This window comes from Denticeps clupeoides, chromosome 8, assembly GCF_900700375.1.
Source record: "Denticeps clupeoides chromosome 8, fDenClu1.1, whole genome shotgun sequence".
Classification (NCBI taxonomy): Eukaryota; Metazoa; Chordata; class Actinopteri; order Clupeiformes; family Denticipitidae; genus Denticeps; species Denticeps clupeoides.
The window spans coordinates 11,635,047-11,655,343 of NC_041714.1; the positions used below are offsets into that span (position 1 = coordinate 11,635,047).

Here is a 20,297-nt window from a genome sequence, read left to right on the forward strand (position 1 = left end):
TTGCCAAACATCCCATATTGCAACAGAGCATTGTGTAATCAGTGCTTCACTCTTAGCAATATCAATTTGATTTCAAACTCTCACAGATTGACATTGTTGAATTGTTATCAAGTTGGTAGCTGTGTACAACAATTAAAACCATACATTTTTTTATTTGCATTTTTTACTGTAGTCATATGCAACTGTAGTAAACAGGTTTGGAGTACTAACAATTAAAAAAGTTGAACCAATGGCAGGAGCAGGGTAAACTGTGACTGGGATCACTGGGAGTACAGTAGAATTGTGATTGTGTCTAGGAGAGGATCCGCTATGTCTTCGTCATAAAGCGTTGTCTGTGGAGGTCCAGAAGAGACCAGTTCTCAAAATGCAATGCAATGAAACATCAGGACTTCTCATTCATGTGGATGATACTTGGATAACAATGACCTAAAGCATGTAGAGCCAGTTCAGTGGTTTCAGCAGCCTCTATCAACAATATAATATGCCAAATAATATTCTGGAAGAGTTTGAGAAATAAGTCAGATGTAAGTCTGTTCCACTTACACTGATGAAAATAACAAAGCCTTTGACAGAAGTTCTATCAGTTTACAGGTGAAGTTTCAGACCTGATGATCCAAAGCTGACATTTAAAAAAAATGTTCTACTACAGTATAGGACTATAAATAATTCACAAAGATCACACATCTATATTAATATCAAAAGGACACAACAGAACACTTGATGAAATAACGTTTTTTTTATTTTTTGAGAAACAGTTTGTAACTCTTCCATAAAAATTACTCAATTCATTTAAACAAAGCAACAGAACATTTTTTTGTTATATGTATTTCTTAAAATAAGCAAGGAAATTAGACCACGCTGATTCCTGAAACAAGATACATGACCAACCTTCAGCCAGCATTTGGTTGCACGTAGGCTCAAGCAGGTCAAGTTAATTGGTTATTTTATTGCTCAACATCTTTCTTTGAGAACTTTGGGTAGCATTTGTTTTTACTATGACATAGCCATTACCAGGGATTTACAATCCCGTTAAACTTCCACACTTGGAACAATAGTATCTTGCAACTCTTGAGAGAGTTATGTATGTATGTATGTATGTACGTACGTACGTGTCTGTGTGTGTCTCCATACAAAATCCAAACAATGGCATTATCATAAACCTAACCAACAGTTAGACCCTCTCTTTAATTCACAATTGAACTCACAATTACAGAGAGGAACTACATTCAACTTGAAGAGCAGCCAGAAAGATTGCATGAGGCAAGCACCTGTTTAACTACAGAATTTAAAACATTCTTTTAGGGGAAAAAAATGTACCTTAAAAACTCTTAATATAAACATCAAATGGTTAAATCACTCTTGATAATATTGCCATAAGTTATCAAACTCTGATCCTAAGTTACTAACTGGTGGGTAGGCTCTTTGAAGACCCTGCCCATTGGTTGCCTGTCTCATGACCTCTTGGGCGGTGCCGTTAGGCGTAGAGCAGGTCATCAGGTTGATGTAGGACTGCTGGCAGTCTGAGGAGGAAGAGGGGTCACAGGCCTGAGGGATCTTGGGACTCTCCCTGGTGCCCTGGGGTTCCTGTTTCAGCTGGATCATCTGTTGGCTTCCAGTGATGCTCTGAAGAATGTCCTCTCCACTGTCCATACCTTCTATATAAGGTAGGCCAATTATACCATTTATGGAGGACTGAACTGGGGGTGCTGCACTGCACCATGGCGACTGCATCATGGTGGAGTCGAGCCCCTTCCTATTGGGGAAAGCCTGGTGTTCCTGTCGTGATTGGCCTATACGGGATCCATGAGACTCAACCTCCAGTATCTGCAGGTCTGAAATGCTGAGCTGGGGAAGGCTGCTGCTGTTGTCAGCGCTGCTGCCAAAGCCCGTGTTAGAATGGAGCTGCTGCATACCGGGCCCGTTATTGACGGCGGAGCTGGAGGGGTTAACCCGGCTGGGATTGGAGTGCCAGCCCTGACTGACTGACAGAGACGACTGAGCTGCCTGGGACTGTGCTTGCATCACAGGGTGAGGAACACTGGCCTGGTAGTTGTTGAACATGTTTATCTGGTTCTGTGTCATCACACCACTTTTGGGAGGGTTTGGGTATAGATGTGGAAACTCTGTAGACGGAGGAGAGAACAGATATTAATTACATTTCAGTCAAGAGAATTAATAAAAAAAAAAATTATTGAAAAGATATGGTGACAAATGCAGTCATGTTCTCACCTTTTTTTATCATCTGGGGCATCACTGAAGTTGCCACTGCCCTTGACCGGTGTACTGGGTTCATACCACCTACATGGAAAGAAAAACATCAGTTGTCCCGTTGTTCCAAGCGTCTACACATGCAATTTCCAATACATGCTATTCAGATTCTCCAATGACTGTAAGGCTTACTTTGGAAATGTGAGAATGACTTCATCAGATCGACTCTTTTGCGTTTCTTCTCCTGACAGCGGTAAGGGTCTATAGTGGAACAAATCAGGATATTTAAGGGCATATTAAAACAGGACGCAATACAAAAAGTGTATAAAGCAATACAAAAGTGTCATTTTGATGGTGACTTTATCTGGCGGGTAGGGTGGTCTGACCTTTGTCATCAGGTAGGTATCTGAACTCCATGGGCTCGCTGACCTCCTGATCGGTGGGCCGTCGCAGCTGCATCTGGGCGGTGACTGGCACAGTGACGGAGGTGTCGAAGTAGGCTGGTGTGCGGAACACGATGGCCACCTGCCGGTGCACATCTGCCTGGGAGAAACAGCCCTTGGCCTCCCAGTTCTGAGTGAAGAACCGCACTTCAATATCGTCTGAAGTCGAGTGAGGATACGGAGGGGATGAAGTGAAGGATGGGGCATGAGTGAGCAGAGATATTAAGATAAAAGAATGACCAACATGCAATATGTGGTGCAATTTCATGCATTTATGAATGAATGAATGAATATGGATTTTTAAATCATTAGTAACATGCATAGGAAGACTGGAAAGTGGTTTACCTTTCTGTACTTTGTCACAGAGTAGGAAGATCTCATCACCCCCCTTTACACTGCCACTATTTCTGTTCACACGACAAATGCGCAGCTCGGCCGTGTTTGGGGCTCCTGTTCATGCAAGCAAAATGTCAAATGTCATAAAGACAGTTTGCATGATTCAGCCTCTATAATGATGACGTGGGAAATTTACTTCAGTCTACTTTTTTATTCTGAACACAGCTCTCATCACTTTGACCTACTGATATCGGAGCTAAACCAATCTCATCTCTATCAGATTACTGAAGACTCTCAGTGTTACAAATCTTAGTTTTCTACATGCATGAATGTTGTGAAATGTCCAATCTCAAAAGCCTGCTATCTGAAGAGGAAGTGAAGGGCCTCCACTTAATGACCCGAGTTGTACCTAGGTGGGGTAGCAGTAGCTTCCTCTTTTCATGTTTGGTTAGAAAGGGCTGTTATACTGTACATATATTGGTCAATAAGTCTAGACAATAAACCAAACTATCAAAATCATAGACCCATTGAGAGCAAAGTAGATAGGATTTTTTTTCTCCATTTTAAACCTGAAACAAATCTTCAGCCCCGAACTCAGGAGCATGTTCTACTCAGTAACTCTGTTAGTAGTTTCTTTCATAGAGCTGAAAGATGCCGGTCCACAAACTTCCTGCATGTCTGCTGCGCCTCTATCCTCCCGCTCTCTCTCTCTTGCTGCCCAACGATGCACCGAGCGATGAGGGAGAGGCAACCTTCACTTCCTGTGCTCTTTAAAAATACCCTTCGTACACTGTTTGCACACAGAGCACTTCCTCGCTATAACAGCACAATTAAAGGGGCAGGGCAGGGACTCACTGTTATCATAGATGGGGTTGGAAACGAGGGGGCACAGAGCAGTAGTGTAGTGGCCGGTCTCGTCCAGCAGGAACACTTGGAAACACAGACGCACCACGTTCAGGTCGTATTCTTCAGTTTGCAACAGCTGTTCCTGGTGGACTGTGAACACACAGCATTCAGGTCGTATTATTATACTGAGCGCTGACTGTGTGTCAGAGTTATTAACGCATCTTGACGCATCACAGCAGCAATATGAATCTCGTGAGAAGAAAACAAGTTGACCACACGTTAATCGATAGATTAAAATGTTTTCATACTGGCCACAATATTTGTAGTTATGCAGATTGACCTTTTTTTTTTAATAACTCTTTATGGTCCATACATGATTAGTAATAACAATGTAATGGAACAGTGTCATTTATAAAATAATAAGGATGGCAATATTATTACATGTTATAATTAACTTATTACTCTTCCCAGACCTGGTAATAATGATGCACAATTTCACATTGTAAGAAGCAGCACATTTTTTCTGGACCTACAATTAAGTAGAAAATAAAAAAGATGCAAACAGGAAAATACTTTCCATTACAATGAAATTGAATGAAAGAGGCGAAGCACAAATGAACCAAGAATAAAAGAGGGTCGAGCTGCAGTCAAATGTCTGATTTCTTATTGTCAATTTAAGGCCAAATCATGACTCACGGGTGACGCCAGGATAAAGGGCAGAAACATATTTGCACATTTGCAAATGCGCAAAAACTGACACCTGGGCCCACGCAGGGGCGCAGACGCAGACACACTCCCCCACTCAGCAAGTCAAGAAGCTTCCACCCACTCCTCTCTCTCTCAGTCTCTGTTCACACTGAGGCTACCCCACACACGCTCTGACATGGTTGCCTGGGCGTATGATGTCAGAGCAGGGTGGAAATATCAAGCTGCTTCGAACTGCTAAAAGCAGCAAAACGAGAGTCTCCACTGAGGAGGTCTGTGAGCTGACGTCGACCGGCAACCTCTGCCTAACCGCAGCCATTAAAGAGCTACCAGGGGAGAAGGGGGAGGAGATACATAAAATTACAGAAAACATCATAAAAAGTGATCACGCTTTAGAAAGTAAAGGGCAATGCTGCAAAAGATGACTGAAAACCAAAAGGCATTCTGTACAAAAGCAGTGTTGTCCGTCTGCACGCACGAGTGCGTGACCGGGACAAGTGGGTTTTCTTCTGGGGTTAGCGCAGGTGGGTTGATGGGTGGGTGGGTGGGTGGTCGGCGTGCAGCTCAGCGCCGTGTGAAAGTCGGCAGTGAGGGAGGAACAGGTGTAAACCCTCCATGCTGTGGGCAGCTCACCACTTGCAGTCCCTCCGCGCAGGCTTATGACTCACAACACCTGACGATTGGCAGCGATCTCGGTTTCTAAATGACACCGCAGGGCAATGACTGCCTCAAAACACTCTGGACATATTTCCTGTTTGGAACTTCTGTTGGTAGATAAACATCCAACTAAAGTCTTGTTATTTCTGCTGTTAACCTAATATATTTTGTGTCTGTGTGTGTATATGGGTGTGTGCTTAGTTTAGTGGTGCGTGAGAGCTGTCAGTCATAACTACAGTCTCCTCCTACTGTTCACTTTGGTGGTAAAAACAATCAATCAATCATTCTAAATGTTAATCTTCCGTCTGTCAGAATTAATTACGCAGTAATTCATTCTCCCCCCTCCACGATATCTTTTTATCAGCCAGTCCTTTCGAAAATTGAATCTCTTTAGTTATGTAAATCCTGATTCCATGCTGTGACGTTGGCCTGCCCTACCCATGAAAACACTCGGGCCCCATGAGTCTGACTATGAAACAGAGACTTCACTAATATCAAAACCATTTACTACTGATACTATGACAACTTTTTCCATTGAGAAAAAGAAAAAAAAAAACAAACCTACAGCACGCTGCTGTAATAATCTGTGATGGCTGCTCCCCAAAGATGATCATGTCTGTCCCTTGCTACCTCAACACGCACTCTTTGCCCCATGTTTTAGGAAGTGGGAGAAAGATAACAATCAGGAAGTGCTCCACTTTCGCAGCAGAAGTGAGAGCAGTTTCTCAAATGCCCATAATCAAGAGGAAGCGCTGTGTGAACAATACTGATGCTGCCGTTGTTCTCACCGAAGCTACAACCAAGTTTGTTTTACACACTTCCTTCCTTGCAACCCGCAAGCGCTGCATGACAAAAAAAAATAAAAATGCAATTTCCAACTGAACTGCGCAAATAGACTCAGAGAGTTTCACTGTTCACTCTCAATGTCAACACAGAGCCATAAAATCTCAGCAATTCTGCTAGTGATCGGAGAATAGCAAGTAAATGATTATATATACACACATACATATATACTCTCCTCAGTTCTCTTTTGTGTATTCATAAATTCCCCAGTCACATGCCAAGTGCACTGAGTTGGTTACACAACCACGGTCAAAAAGGAGAAGTGACTTTCTTATTCTGAAGTAGACATTACTGTCTGCTTTTCTTGAAAAATGGTTTCTTTTCATCATCTGGACAATTATTTATGTTTATTATTTGATTTTTTTGCAGAAATTATTATTGAAGGTGTGCACCTATGTCACAATTCTAATTATTTCTTATTTTAACCTCTGTTTTAAAGAATAAAATTACTTAGTTTGAGATCTTTAAATCCAGACTCAATTGCTGGTCACTTGTTAATTTTTCTCAGAATTTTATCATTACATATTGTCAAATTTCTTTATTATTTATTCTTATACACCCTTTTTTTGTGTTGTCTTTTGGGGTTCTCACCACTGAACGGGTTGATTCCTCGTGTTATCCTCTGCATTATAGCTTCCTTCACTTCTCTCCGACGCACACACTGGATCCCCAGGTTCTGAAAACTGTTGGGAACACAGATCCAAGGTTTTCGTTCAGTCTTGCATTACATTTATACGAAAAGGAAAACAGGTAGACAGATGGACATGTTTTGCATGCGTGTGCCGGGGAAGCCCCACACTATTTCCTACAATGAAAAAAAAAGTAATTTACTTTATTCGTGGAGACACTGTGTGTGTATATACGTGCATCTCACAAAGTGTGAATGAGAGTATTGTGTAGATGTGTGTAAGAGAATATTGTAGACGAGTCAAATGCAAAATTCTACACATAAATGCAGCCTAGAGAACTTTTTGAATGGTGGTCACTTACGCAATGACCCTGCGTTCCGGCCCAAATTCTGCCTCGTAGTATCCATCGCGGCAGTCTTTGCCCACCAGGTCATGTGGATGTGGTCGGTAAGGCTCATTTTTAGTTACCAGTGACACGCGCACTTTGCCCTTTCCGCAGAAGTTCAGGATCTACAGGACACGAACAGAACATAAGAATGAGGAGCTACATTTTGCTTTAATTTGTAAAGTGCTGGTTTTCGCTAGGAAAAAAAACACAAGAGTGCACTGAGCCGAATTGTGGCTGCTTCAGGTCAGGAACTCCCATGGTTCTACACCGAAAACTTTCAAAGAACCAAGTGACGTGTGCACGCAGTCACGTGACAAAGCAGGATGACAGATTAGAGAGTAAACACAAGAAAGGCGAAGGAGGTTGATGTAGTTCTCAGAATCTGTGACGTTATCCTGAGGTTCAAATGATGCCTGCTCAGATGCTGCGTGGCTCCTGCAAAGGGGGTGCTGTGCCTCACCTGTATGCTGGGGTACGTCCTGTTGCTGTCTGAGCTTCTCTCGCCTGGGATGCTGCCAGCAGATCGGCCCTCACACTTATACCTGAAGCGCATCCCCCTCTGCTTCGGCTCCTCAAAGATCTGTACGCAGGGCTCCGCTGTAGCAGATCAAGGGAGAATAATTACAAAATCACAGACCACTTGGATACAAAACTGATGGCATTTATAAATGTCATTTTACTCAGAAACCTGCAACAGTATTTAGGGGCCAAATGCAATCAATTGACATGGTTTTCATGAGTTTATGTACATCATACAGATGCTCCAAAAGAGATCAAATAAACTTATAATGATAATAAAGAAAAGGCTGTTTGCAGACTGTAAATCCAGGCCAGAGCGTTCTGCAGTGAAACAGCAGACCACATGAATCCTGATCATAAGTCCAACCACAAATGGTGCATGAAAAACCAAAATGGTTTCCCACTCATAACACACTTTTGAATGCTCGACAGGCACAGATGCTGGACCCGACGCTGACCCGCTCAAACCACCTGCACCTGCAAACGCCACGCTGCCACCGTAACAAACCTGCACCTCAAAAACACACGGCCACCCCAGGCCATCTGGGTGGCCACTTCCACCCCTCCACAGCTCACCTCAGACAGCCACCTGTGTGCCCTGCTGTGCCGCAAATAAAACGGCGACAGACAAGGAGGAGCCTACAAACCTGGCATATTTAAATATGAATATGTATCTAATATCTAATTTTAAACATTTAAAGCTCAGCCTTCCTGAAGCACACTCATGCGTTTATAAGCCTCTCTAAATCAAACCAATGACTTGTAGAGACAGGAAAAGCTCACAATGAAATAGGGAGTGTCAGCAAACTTACTTGGATCTCCATGCAGCAAGAGCCTACTGACTGCAAGGAGGGGGGAAACAAGAATGAACTTAATATGACTAATAAGAATAATAATAGCAATTGCAACAATAACAATAGAATCTAGAAAACAATCCGTTTGCCATGCAAATAGACATGAAAAGCTGCAGAGAGGGGTGTAAGCCAGGAGACAAACATGTTGTACGCAGATTTACGCCCTCAGGTGCCTCTGGATTGTTATTATATTTCCCGGCGCAGAGGAATTGGCGAATTTTGAAGAAGTTGTTCATTTAATTATTGCCATTAATATTTGAAGACATTTTCTTTGAGAGCTGGAGGGCGGCGTTATTAGACGTTTAACGAGAATGACGGAACACGAAGGAAGGCCGGCGAGGAACAAACCTCCTGTCGTCCGACCCGTAAAACAGAAGCCAGTTCGGAAGTGGTCGGCTACTCACCAGCCATCGCGCGTCCCCGGTCGTCGTCGTCGGCGGCGGCGGCTGGACAGTCTTCGCCTTGAATGAGAAGCGCGTTTCTGGCGCTCGTCGACTTTAGGTCTGCGGGAATTCCCCGGGCCCGCCCCCTCCCGCAGCCGGCCAATCGGAGCGCCGCACGGCCGAACGGGGCCCGGAACGGACCGGCGCGCCGCGCAGCGCCCACACTCACAAATACGGAACCAACTCGACCCGCGCCATCGTTAACGCATTCAAAAGAAAGAGAAAAGCCGCTATATAGTTGTATAGTTGTGTAGTTGTACAATATATATAAGTACCAGACCGGGCGGTGCCGCGAAGTAGCGAGCAGGGCAGCATGGAGGTGCTAGTAGCCTAGTGGGTCACACTCGCCTATGAACCAGAAGACCCAGGTTCAAATCCCGCTTACTACCATTGTGTCCCTGAGCAAGACACTTAACCCAGAGTGTCTCCAGGGGGGGACTGTCCCTGTAACTACTGGTTGTAAGTCGCTCTGGATAAGGGGCGTCTGATAAATGCTGTAAATGTAAATGGAGGCGAGTGGTCGGCGTGAAGCTTGTAGCTAATCGGGCGCATAAAGCCTTATTTACTCACAAACTATTGTTCGTCACGAGGGTAAATCCCCGGCGAACGGCGCGGGAATCTCCCCAGAACGCATCGCGAACGAGGAAGTCCGCGTCAGCGAGTAGCTGTTCCGCAATCTCACACTGGCCGGGCGAACGGGACTTGTTCCCGGGAACCAGAAATCAAACGTGGCTCCGCTTCTGACAACAGGGCTGAAAGGCGCGCAATTTAAACGTTGTATAGGAAACCGATTATCCCAAAAATTTTAATAGGTGGATAAGAAAAATGTATGGTTAAAGCTGATAACTTACGCACAAACAGAATGAAATAAAATAATTACTTATAGTTGTACCTAGACCTGGTTAACAATGACAAAAGCGGAAAGACTCGTTTCTAGACCGGTCAGGTGTACACTTACAACAGAGCCATGACATGAAGCAAGAACTTTTCTTTGATTGGTGTGCACATGCGTGTGTGTGTGTGTGTGTGTGTGTGAGAGAGTGAGAGAGAGAGAGAAAATAGAAATATTAGCAGGGGCTGGAGACTAAAAACACAATACAAGACTTTGGGGTTTTGTGAAGTTTATGGATTTGTTTAAAAGGAGGCAATATAATTACATACAAAAAAAGCAAAACAAATTGTTACCCTACAAAAAAAAAAAAAAAACAAGTTGTAAATGTTACTCAGAAATCTAAGCAGCAAGAACTGTGATAAAAAGAAGGGGAAAGTAGTATGTAAATATAAATAAAAATGGAAACAAACCCCAAAAAGTTTTTTTTTTTCTTTTAAGTTTTGCCTTTTTTTCTTTTAAATGCATTTTTTCTCTGTACAGCCTTTTTCTGCAGCTAACTGTAGCATGATTTTTTTTTTTTTTTTTTTTGAAAAAATTGTATTCTCAAATCTCATTTTAACAGTGATGTTAAAGTTAAGCTGCTTTAAGGACTAGTTTCCCCAAAAGTTCAAAAGTCAATTAAGCATTATCCTCGGAGGCTGTGCATGGGAGTTTAAAATATTCGAGCAGCAAACTACGGTCTATTAAAACACAGTCCGTTTGGTGGCTGAAATGATGGCCATAATAATTAGAATGTGTCTGGTTAAAAGGCAGTTTAAGCAACAGTGGTTGGGAATTAAGTTCAAAGTGTTCATGTGATATATTAAAGAAAAGGGGCAAAATTATGGGGTGATGAAGCCATAATGCAAAACCTCCGGAGGATATTCCAAATGTTGTCATGCATTTCACTGCAGTATAACACATAGATTTAATATACCTCAATATGCCATTCAGATATCAGGAAGAGCCACTTACAGACTAGCACCAATTAGGAATAACTGTTCTGAGACAGAGCACATCTAAGGCCAGAAAACCTGGGAAATCCTGAAACCTGGGAAAACTAGTCCTTTAAGAACCTCCATGGGAGGTGCTGAAGTAAACACCGTAAATCACAGGGAATTACAGCAGCATACACAAAACTACACACATAACCCCATCCAGCAAAAGTTATTAAAACCTTTCCAGCAACAGGATAAACACTGTTCAGGACTGCCAGACAAGCACAATTCCATAAACGGGTCACAATACTAGGACAGGGCATTAATGTGAGGTGTAAATGTGAAATGGAGGCCTTGAGAGGGTGGACTGGCTGACTTATTACGGTGCTGGCTAAGTCTCTTTAATGAGACTTAATTCACAAAGTCAGTGTCATAATCTGTACTGGAAAACATCTGAGGATGGGGTGAAGAATGGGGGGAAAAAAAAAAAGAAAAAAAAAAAAAAAAAAAAAAAAAAAAGAAGAAGAAGAAAACAAAATCTCATATATAAAGACAGACTTTTTTTTTTTATATATATATTTTTTGGCTTTTGTTAATAAAAACTACAATACAATTTTATCGAAAGACTACGTGATTTTTAAAGACAAGTTATATACATACACTACTGTACAGGTTCAAAACACAAATGTGAACATAGCAAGCATTTTGAAACATTTAAGAAAAGCAGGAGCAAAAACAAAAATTTTGAAGGAAGTTGAAATGTTTTTCCATTTTCAGGTCACCTGGTAAAGTCCAGCATCCGGACAACTCCCCACACGCTTTTAACACAGTAGTCCTGCCCCTAGAAATGAGCTCAGTGAACATTATCCAAACTTCAGTTGATCTTGCCCCTCCCTAACAAACAAAAATCAAAATTCACCACCCAAAACTGGAGCAGCATCAAGTTACCTGTGAAGCCCAACTGCTATCGGTTAAGCGTGAGCCTGATGGAGTTTTTGATAACGCGAAGGTTACTCGTAGGAATTGGAGAGGAGGCATCGGGCAGCTCTTTGCTGGGTAGTCTCTGAAGAGTGATACACGCATGAGTGTCCATAATAAAGACTACATTTTTAAGCTAAAAACTCGTTACCTGTGCTCTTGATGTGTCGATTGTTGGAATGGGCATAGCCTTTGTTGTGGCATGACTTTCCTGTAAATGGTAACACAGTAAATGGTAACAATTTGGTACAGCAAGACAACTGACACTCAGTGCAAGTGCACTGCTTACCACAAGTGGACAGTCTCCTTTGTCCAGCCCATTGGTAGGTGGAAAAGGCTCTTTAAAGGCAGAGTCATCTGAGAACGGCAGCTGTGCGTACACAGGAGAGTGATTCAGGAGAGCTGTCTATCATGGACAATAATTAGGCATTTGATATTGAGACTAAATTGAATACGGTTGCAAAATAAACCAAAAGATGGCCAATGCCATTGGAAAAACAAATATGACTATGAATGCTTACCTGGTCTGTCTCTTTGCTCCTCTTCGAAGGCTCTTCCATTGTGGGCGAGTGGGGTCTCTTAGTGGCAGTTCCACCCACGCCATTGGTCAAATCTGTACTGTTTCCAGCTGGAGAACTAAAGGAGGGCATAACATTTCGGCCAACCACTGTTGGGATGGTGCTGCCGGACTCTGGTTCCGTAAAGCCCTGCAAAAACACAAAGTTGTGCAAAGTTCTGTGAAAGTAATTTAAACTGTTCAAAAGTATGTTTTTCTTGAGGATTGTTGAAGATTAATGAGCTGGGATCTAACCTTGCCTGCATCTTTAATCCTTTGGCCAGGCTCATCCTCTGTTGGGGAATGAGGCGCCTTGGTTGGTCCATTCAGCCCATTGGGTGTCTCTACCAGACTGTTGCCAGTAGTCCGTGGGACCACACTGCGCCCAACTACTGTGGGGATGGTAGTGCCAGCTGGGGCAGATACTGAAGTTGCGGAGGATAAATCAATCATGAAAACATTACGTCTAAATCAGACGTAAAAAAAGAAGAAAAAAAAAAAAAAAAAAACCTTTACTAACCACCAATGACTGGAATTGTCTTTCCTTCTTCCACTGATGGTAGATACTCAGATTCAGGAGGACTGTCCACATATCGAGGTATTTTAGGTTTAGATGGAGTGCTGGGGAAAGAGAAAAAAAAAAAAAAACAGACTTCACTACCTGGCAAATATTCATATGTTGCATATGTTGGTCATCTAACATTTACTCTCTCCAGTTACTGTGTGATCATGACACTGCATACCTGTCCTGTTCAACTGGAGGCTTGCAGGGCCCAGAGACTGGCGTGGGTGAGCAGAATGGAGTCCCAGTATCTGTGTCTCTGGAGCTGTCCAGCTGACTGTTATCCATGGAGCCACGCTTCAAGTCGCTGCCAGTTGAGCTGCGATTCGTGTCGCCTATGCTCTATAAAGAGAAAGTGATCAGACATTAGTAATGACTACAAAAGGCTGTCTCAGGATCTTGTCAAACTGAAAATGGAGAGGAAAAAAAAAAAAAAAAAACAGATAGTAGGGCTTGAGGCCAATTGCACACCAAAAAAGGCTGGGTGGAAATAACTAGAAGGGGGTATTTCTTGTTTGTATTCATTTCTGCAAAGCCCAAATACATACTCCTAACGCACTTTTGTACAGTGATAATCAAGTCCACAGGCCTTAAGGAGGAGGCACCAGTTGAAGGTTATCATACCTTCTTCTTACGCTGTAACACCTCTGGAGGCAGGTACTGGTGCAGCTGCTTCCTCTTCACGTGAGTTGCTTCAATCTTCATGCCATCTTTAAGCATGTTAATGTTGTTTGCTTGCCTATACACTAGACCAAAACGTACAAAAACAAATATTTAAAACCATATTTCTCATATTTTGGGCAATGAATAAGAACTTTCATGAGGGAAAGAAAGTGTCCTACCTGTGTCAGTGAAGGACTGTATGTCATATGTCAAATCGATGTTCACACTTTCAGAACTCTCCATCTTTTTGAAGTTTATACCAATAAACCACATAGAGACAAAATCGTTCCTAAAAATGTTGAAACAGAAAAATCCAAAACTTGAGAGTCTGAACATTGACTAAACAACTTCTAAGGTCATTGTTCCATAATAAAAACGCCTTCTACAAGGCCATAGAAAAAAACAATGAATTTGTAGCTGAATTAAATCGCTCTTCACAAGAAATTTAAATTTACAAACTTATGCTTTAGAATTTTAATGTAATAATCCAGTGATTTACAACCCCTCACATGTTTAATGGCTTCCTTAAAGTGCAGAACACAGCCACACAAGGTCCACTACTGCCACCTACCGAGCAAACCATGTAATACCACTTCAGCATAAAAAAAGCTATTAAGTAATTTCTTTTTTGTTATAAAAAGGTCCCCGATCATGAAAATGTCACTTTGAGAGATTATTGAACATTAATATGAGTTCCCCCAACCTGCCCATGGTCCTGAAGTGACTAGAAATGGCAATAGGTGTAAAGGGTGCTTTGGTCATTGTCCTTAGTCATTCAGGCCCCTCTCCTCATCTTTAGCATTAAAAGCTACACACAGAAACGGTGCATCCTGGAGAAATCTCATTGTGGGACTGGCTAAAAGTGGCTGTAGTTCTGCACAAAGGCTGAATTTCTGAAACAGACTTCAAATACAGCTTTAAAAGACCATTAAGACCTATATATACAATGTTTAACATGTTCAGAAACAACAGGATAAAAGGTGACCCTGTAATAACTAGCCAATGAAGTACTCACTCAATGCGACTTTCCTTGGACCCTGGGAAGGACTGTGGGTTTACATGAGCCAAAGTGATATACTCATTCCGTTCCAGATTCCCAACAAGGACTCTGATCTTGGACTCCACCAAACCAATCCTGGAGAGTAGAGTGGCGATTTCATTTAATTATGTTCTGCATTGGGGGATATGGTTCCCAATTCAACAAAACAATTAAACATTAATATAATTATTACATAGCCCTCAAAAACAAGCAACAAGAGAAGTGATAAGTCACTTACCATTCTAGGTGGTTCTCTTCTGTTGAAGCACTGGCAGTCAGAACTATGTAATGCCTTCAATAAAATACAGGTTTGACATTAAGGCAAATGTCACAGTAATAGAAATCAATCAGAAAATAAACCTGTACCAGACAGTGCTATTTCAGGAAAGCATAGGTACATTTTAGATGAACTCCTCATCTTACATACTTGTATTTTTGGAAGAAGTTTGGTGGCTCAAAAAGTTTGGACCATTCAGCTTTGCCCTGAAGGATTTCATCAGTCACAGTAAGGCCTGGAGAGAGGGAGAAGGGGGGGAGAAAAAAAAAAATGCAAACTGAACATGAAGCCCTGGTGCTTCAGAATTGACAGTGCAGTAATCAGTCCCTCCAGTTTTGTTTACCCAATTTTGAAATTGCAAATCTCACAATACCAGCAATTTAATGCATATTTTCAAACCTTTTGCATAATTTTCACAAAAAAAATTAAAGTGGGCATACATTGGGATTTTTCCAGTGATTTAGTACACCCGACTCAAATTATGACTAAATCACATGTGACAAAAAGGGTGTGTGTGTGTGTGTGTGTGTGTGTAATATATATATACACACACACACACACACGCACGCACACACACACACACACACACACACACGCACGATTTGTGCCCGATGAAACCTGAATGCTCACACTACACAAGCAATATGAACATGTCAGAAGAAGAATAACCCGCATCAGTAGCGATGCTGAACAAAAGGGTGGTAGTAGCTTAGTGAACCAGAAGACCCAGGTTCAAATACCACTTACTACCATTGCGTCCCTGAGCAAGACACTTAACCCTACGTTGCTCCAGGGGGTACTGTCCCTGTAACTACTGATAGTAAGTCGCTCTGGACAAGGGAGTCTTATAAATGCTGTAAACGTAAAACAAAAAACACGCTTTGTACAATTTTGTGTTCAGAAAATAAAAAAATAAATAAAAACAGGCAGAAAGCATAAACAGGCAGACAGCATAAGTATCTTTTGTGTTGATCCGGTCATAAGTGGGGGAGGCCACGTCAAAAAAGCTTGTGTGGGTGTGCCACAGCTCAATGAGCCGAGCCTCCATGTGCTGTGTTCATAACACATGCTGGGCACACCAGCTTGTACTTCAGTTCTGTGTGCTCACATGTGCAGTGAGGACAAACCTCACGAATAAATTAATAAACAACTGAACTGCAAATTTTGAGAGCACCACAAAAAATATTGAAATCCTGGGGGGACCGAGTAATGCTGCCATTGTGCTCACCGTTTTTGAACTCTTCAGTCATGATGGTGCGTGTGGACGTTGATACGTTGTATGTGGAATTCTGGTGTGGGTATGCAGGGGTGATTATAGGCATTAGGTGGTAGCGATCTGATGGATTCACCTTAAGGCAGACACATTTAAACATTAGAGGAAGGCTCAGAGCAAAGAAACACTGCAACCAAAATTAAAAAAAAAAAAAAAAAAAAGAGCACTCACTCGAGGATCCCACACTGGCAGATTTAAATTGCTGTCTTCCGGTTGTTTCAATAGAACAGGATTTGGCCATTCCCTGAATTAAGACAATGTGAACAAGAGTAATGTTGAAGAGGTACAGTGTGAGCATGTCCAAAAACGTTAAAAGAACAATGCGTACCATTTGGAGAAAACGAGGAAAAATTTGTGGACCAATGTGGCAGCTACTGCGTTGGGGTAGAGCTGGCAGGTTCTTGCCACAAGCATTGCCCAGGAAACACCACCCAGGAAGCCCAGCATGTTGGAGTAGATCCCACGACCTAGGCAAGGAGGATACGGGGCAAGTGTCAAATTACTGTAATTGCACTGTAACTACGAACGCTGGTGCTGAATAATGAGCGGGAATATTGTTGCCGTTCAGTCCGCGCTCACCTGACACCACTTCAGAATGGTGTCTTTATGCATTTCGCTCAGTGGGTGTTTCTTACTGAAAAAACTACTCACGTTTAGCCCAGAGCTTGATGGCCCTGAGAGTTAATCTGAAATTCTCCTTATTTGGCACCAAATATAAAATTTCATCAGTAACACGGCAACCTACAAAGAAGACAAAAAGATAATGTTGAAGGGCAAAAATGCAAACAAAGGAGGACACCACAATTTATTTATCCCATGGTCATTTAAAAAAAAAAAAAAAAAAAAAAAAAAAAAAAAAAAAACTAAACAGAAAGTTTTGATAACCATTTAAACTGCGAATGCATCTGATGTCCAAGTTTCTTAGGTGAGAATCTCCTCTTAGGTCCAGGTTATCTGGGATAGACTGTAGAGCAAGCCTTGCAAAGAGGAGATCAATCTGTAGAACAAAAGACAATATTTATGATACTATTTAAGTGTATATTGACAAGCCGATTAGCTGAATAACTTAAATTCTAAAGACATTACCTCAATACCATCAAATTGGAATTTAATGACTGGTACAAATGCATCTTCAACCGCCTGTTGACAGCAGTAAAAAATAAATAAATATATTTCCAGCACTATGGCGGTTCTCAAACAAGGAATTAATTTCTGGTTTAGCTTCAGAAAACTTACTCTTAGATCTTTAATTTCATCAAGCTGTTTGAGCTTATCAAAGAAGGACTGGAAAAAGTCTGAACGCTCCACATGACGTGGTGCCACACAAAGTGCGTCAATATCGGCGCCTGAAAAAAAAAAAAAAAAAAAATAGAAGCATTTCTTATATTAACAGCATTTAGCAGACTACCTTGTCCAACTACCAAAACCAGTAGTTACAGGGACAGTCCCCTCTGGGACACAATGGTGATAAGTGGGGTTTTTGAGCCGGTGACTTTGATTGTCTGGTTCATAGATGAGTGTGTTAACCAAATAGGCTACTACCACCACCACATTGGCATAAACAAAACTGAACAAAAGGCACATATCTTTTAAAACATACCTTTAGTATGAACACCAAGCCTATATGAACCAAAGGTAAAGATTTTGCCACCAACGTTTGCAATTGCTGAGAGTGGAAGGTTCTGTATGGGAGGGGGGAATACAAATAATGTGATTATTAGACCAACTACACATACAATCTGGAGTGTATATGAAGATATGAGTTTGACTGCATATCACTAAATCATATGTAAAAAGAACACACACACACACACACACACATATATATATATATATATATATATAGAATTAAAACCACACATGCCTTTGTTTCGCTTATCTCTGCAATCCACTCCTTCACAAATGAATTTAGTTTTCCAAGGACTGCCAACCTACAGAAAAAAAAAAATTAAACCACCAAGAAAGGCTTCAAGTACACCAGACTCAAAGGACAAGACAATGACCAAGTTCACTACGTGATAGTCACCTGTGGTTCAGTTCATCTTCATCCTCAAACACTCCAAATGGCTTCATTGCCTCAATGAGCTTCTGGGTGTACATGTGGTCAATTTCCCTGGGAAAGGCCAGGCTGATGGAGGAGGTAATGCCATAATGTTTCTGTGGCTGCTGCCCACTGTGTGCGCTGTTGCTGGTTCTATAACACAAAAAAAAAAAAAATAAAAATCTAGTAAAATGAAAGGAAGCCACTCTTACCGCACACAGAAAAGAGAACCAGAAAAAACTTAATGAAAGAGATGTGTGCTGTTTGTTACCCTAGTCTTGTGGGGTTGACCCACAACTACTAAAACCACATATATTTGAAATACTCCCATTTTCACAATCTTAGCACAAGGTTATATGAAAAAACGCCTTAATCAGGCAATACGTCTACAGAAATAAGAGAACGTATATACACCACACAACAAATATTATATATATATATATATATATATATATATATATACACACACACACACACACACACACGGACATATATTTATACGGCCACCTTGACATTGCATTCTAACTGGGATAAATATCGCAAACGTGTTAACACAGTCCTGGCGATAAATCACATCTCTGTTGCCACTGGCACATCCGCTACTTCCTGTGGCGGAGAACACCGGTCAGAATCCCAGCACAACACAGATAAAGGGCCGACCGCTCGGGCGACACTGGCCACAAAAAGCCCGAGTTGCAATCACACCGACCCACGGAAAGGGGAAAACTGTTAGCAACAGTAGACAGCCAATGTTGTGCTCAGCATACTTCCAGGATGGACACGCACAGGACCTGGCTAATGGCCATGGTGATGCATCAACGTGCACTACGGCCTTAACTCTCCCAGCCCTCGCGTCAGCCCGACCATTCGAGCAACTTAAGAAGGAATGCGAGCATAAAGAGCGACGTGACTCAGAAGTCCCGCGTAAAACGACAAAATCGCAACACGACAGCATGCTAACGCTAACAACAACAACAACAACCGCTAGCAGCTACACATGCCGTGTGGTCCAAACACAGCTCTAAAGCCGACGTTGCAAATCGCATACGACCACTACTATTACCGATGCTGCTCCAACTTGGTGGGCTGAGCGAGAACGGACGCTGTAAACGACGTTTCCTCCTCTTTGTCGCTTCGGCTAACAGGCTAAAGCACGGTAGCATCACAACGCGCTAACGGCGGCCCTATGAAACGCTTAGCTTAGCATCGCGGAGCGCGCGCACTTTGAACGGACTTACGTTGACATTTCTCTCATGACCTTCCGAGAGGGGACTAAACCGCACCAGCTCGGGACGAACTCATGGAAAACACGTGAAACTCAACCGGCGGCGGCCCCGTCACTATTTATAACAATAGTTACACTACAACATGGCGCCCGCCGGTTCGGAGGCTCCCGACAGGCTTTGCGCTGCGACGAGAGCGCAGAAGCAGCAGAGGACCGAGAATTAAAACATTTTTGTTCATCCCCTGCGGTTCCTTTTTCGTCTTAAGTTCAGTGTAGAAGCTTTTATACAAATATGCGCCGTGACAATAAAGAAATCAAACCGAATTTGAAAAAATAAAAATGTTTGCATATGCACTCCTTAGCCCCGTAGAATTGCATTTCATTGTGTCACTAAATGAACGGCCGGTGTCCAAAGGGAAGCGATTTACTTTACAAAAGGTAAAATATTACCGACAGAAAGAATCTGATACCCACTGAGAAAATGTGTTTAATTATTACAACAACACAAATAGTTAATAATAATAATAATAATAAAAATAATATTGTTGCTGTTATCACTACTACTAGTAGTATTGTGGAAATTTATGTTATTTTATTTTGAGACAAATCGCCTACCTGCGTATTTGCATGAATCAGCGCCGCCTTTTGAAGGCATATCAGCGCCACCCTGCGGTGAAGAGGAAAAAAACACGCACCGTGTTCGTACTCGGCGAACTTGTAGAGTTCGCGTCTGTGTGTGTATTACTCACGCCTCTTAACGACGAGATAAAAGTGCCTTGAAGACTTATCAACGCAGCACGCCGAATGTCATGTTCAGAAGCGTCTTAACCCACCTGCCGTTGTTTTCACGAGTGGAACCGGGGCGCTTTCTCTCCGTGGGCACGGAGCTTGGAGTTTGAAGAAGCATTAAGGAGCAATGAGGTTTCATAAATGATATATATATTATATATATATAAAAAACAATAATTAATATATATCAGAATAATACTGTGTGGCTATTCAC

The 20,297-nt window shown here is 42.1% G+C and overlaps 2 protein-coding genes across 5 annotated transcripts; both read right to left on the reverse strand.

Annotated features, from left to right (window-relative positions):
• Positions 1–717: 717 nt before the first annotated feature.
• Positions 718–8,971, reverse strand: rel (v-rel avian reticuloendotheliosis viral oncogene homolog). Of its 2 annotated transcripts, XM_028990077.1 has the most exons (11): positions 8,833–8,956; positions 8,387–8,416; positions 7,516–7,652; positions 7,029–7,177; positions 6,630–6,721; positions 3,843–3,983; positions 2,997–3,101; positions 2,595–2,810; positions 2,401–2,469; positions 2,230–2,298; positions 718–2,123 (listed from the first exon to the last, which is right to left on the reverse strand). In XM_028990077.1, exons 1-11 carry the CDS (start codon positions 8,837–8,839, stop codon positions 1,354–1,356), a joined length of 1,785 nt encoding a protein of 594 aa, XP_028845910.1. In that variant the 5' UTR covers positions 8,840–8,956; the 3' UTR covers positions 718–1,353. The 2 variants fall into 2 exon arrangements, with proteins under 2 accessions (XP_028845910.1, XP_028845911.1); XM_028990078.1 differs by lacking the exon at positions 8,387–8,416 and having other exon boundaries at positions 8,833–8,971.
• A 2,252-nt stretch (positions 8,972–11,223) lies between these two features.
• papolg (poly(A) polymerase gamma) lies at positions 11,224–19,461 on the reverse strand. 3 transcript variants are annotated; one of them, XM_028988931.1, is made up of 24 exons: positions 19,308–19,461; positions 18,055–18,222; positions 17,893–17,959; positions 17,629–17,710; positions 17,265–17,374; positions 17,115–17,168; positions 16,914–17,025; positions 16,680–16,769; positions 16,357–16,495; positions 16,200–16,272; positions 15,984–16,104; positions 14,906–14,990; positions 14,717–14,770; positions 14,455–14,574; positions 13,619–13,728; positions 13,401–13,522; positions 12,958–13,118; positions 12,735–12,835; positions 12,470–12,639; positions 12,180–12,365; positions 11,948–12,028; positions 11,810–11,869; positions 11,629–11,743; positions 11,224–11,521 (listed from the first exon to the last, which is right to left on the reverse strand). In XM_028988931.1, exons 1-23 carry the CDS (start codon positions 19,322–19,324, stop codon positions 11,645–11,647), a joined length of 2,382 nt encoding a protein of 793 aa, XP_028844764.1. In that variant the 5' UTR covers positions 19,325–19,461; the 3' UTR covers positions 11,224–11,521; positions 11,629–11,644. The 3 variants fall into 3 exon arrangements, with proteins under 3 accessions (XP_028844764.1, XP_028844763.1, XP_028844765.1); XM_028988930.1 differs by having other exon boundaries at positions 11,224–11,743; XM_028988932.1 differs by lacking the exons at positions 11,224–11,521; positions 11,629–11,743; positions 11,810–11,869; ... (5 more) ...; positions 13,401–13,522; positions 13,619–13,728 and having other exon boundaries at positions 14,524–14,610.
• Positions 19,462–20,297: the final 836 nt, after the last annotated feature.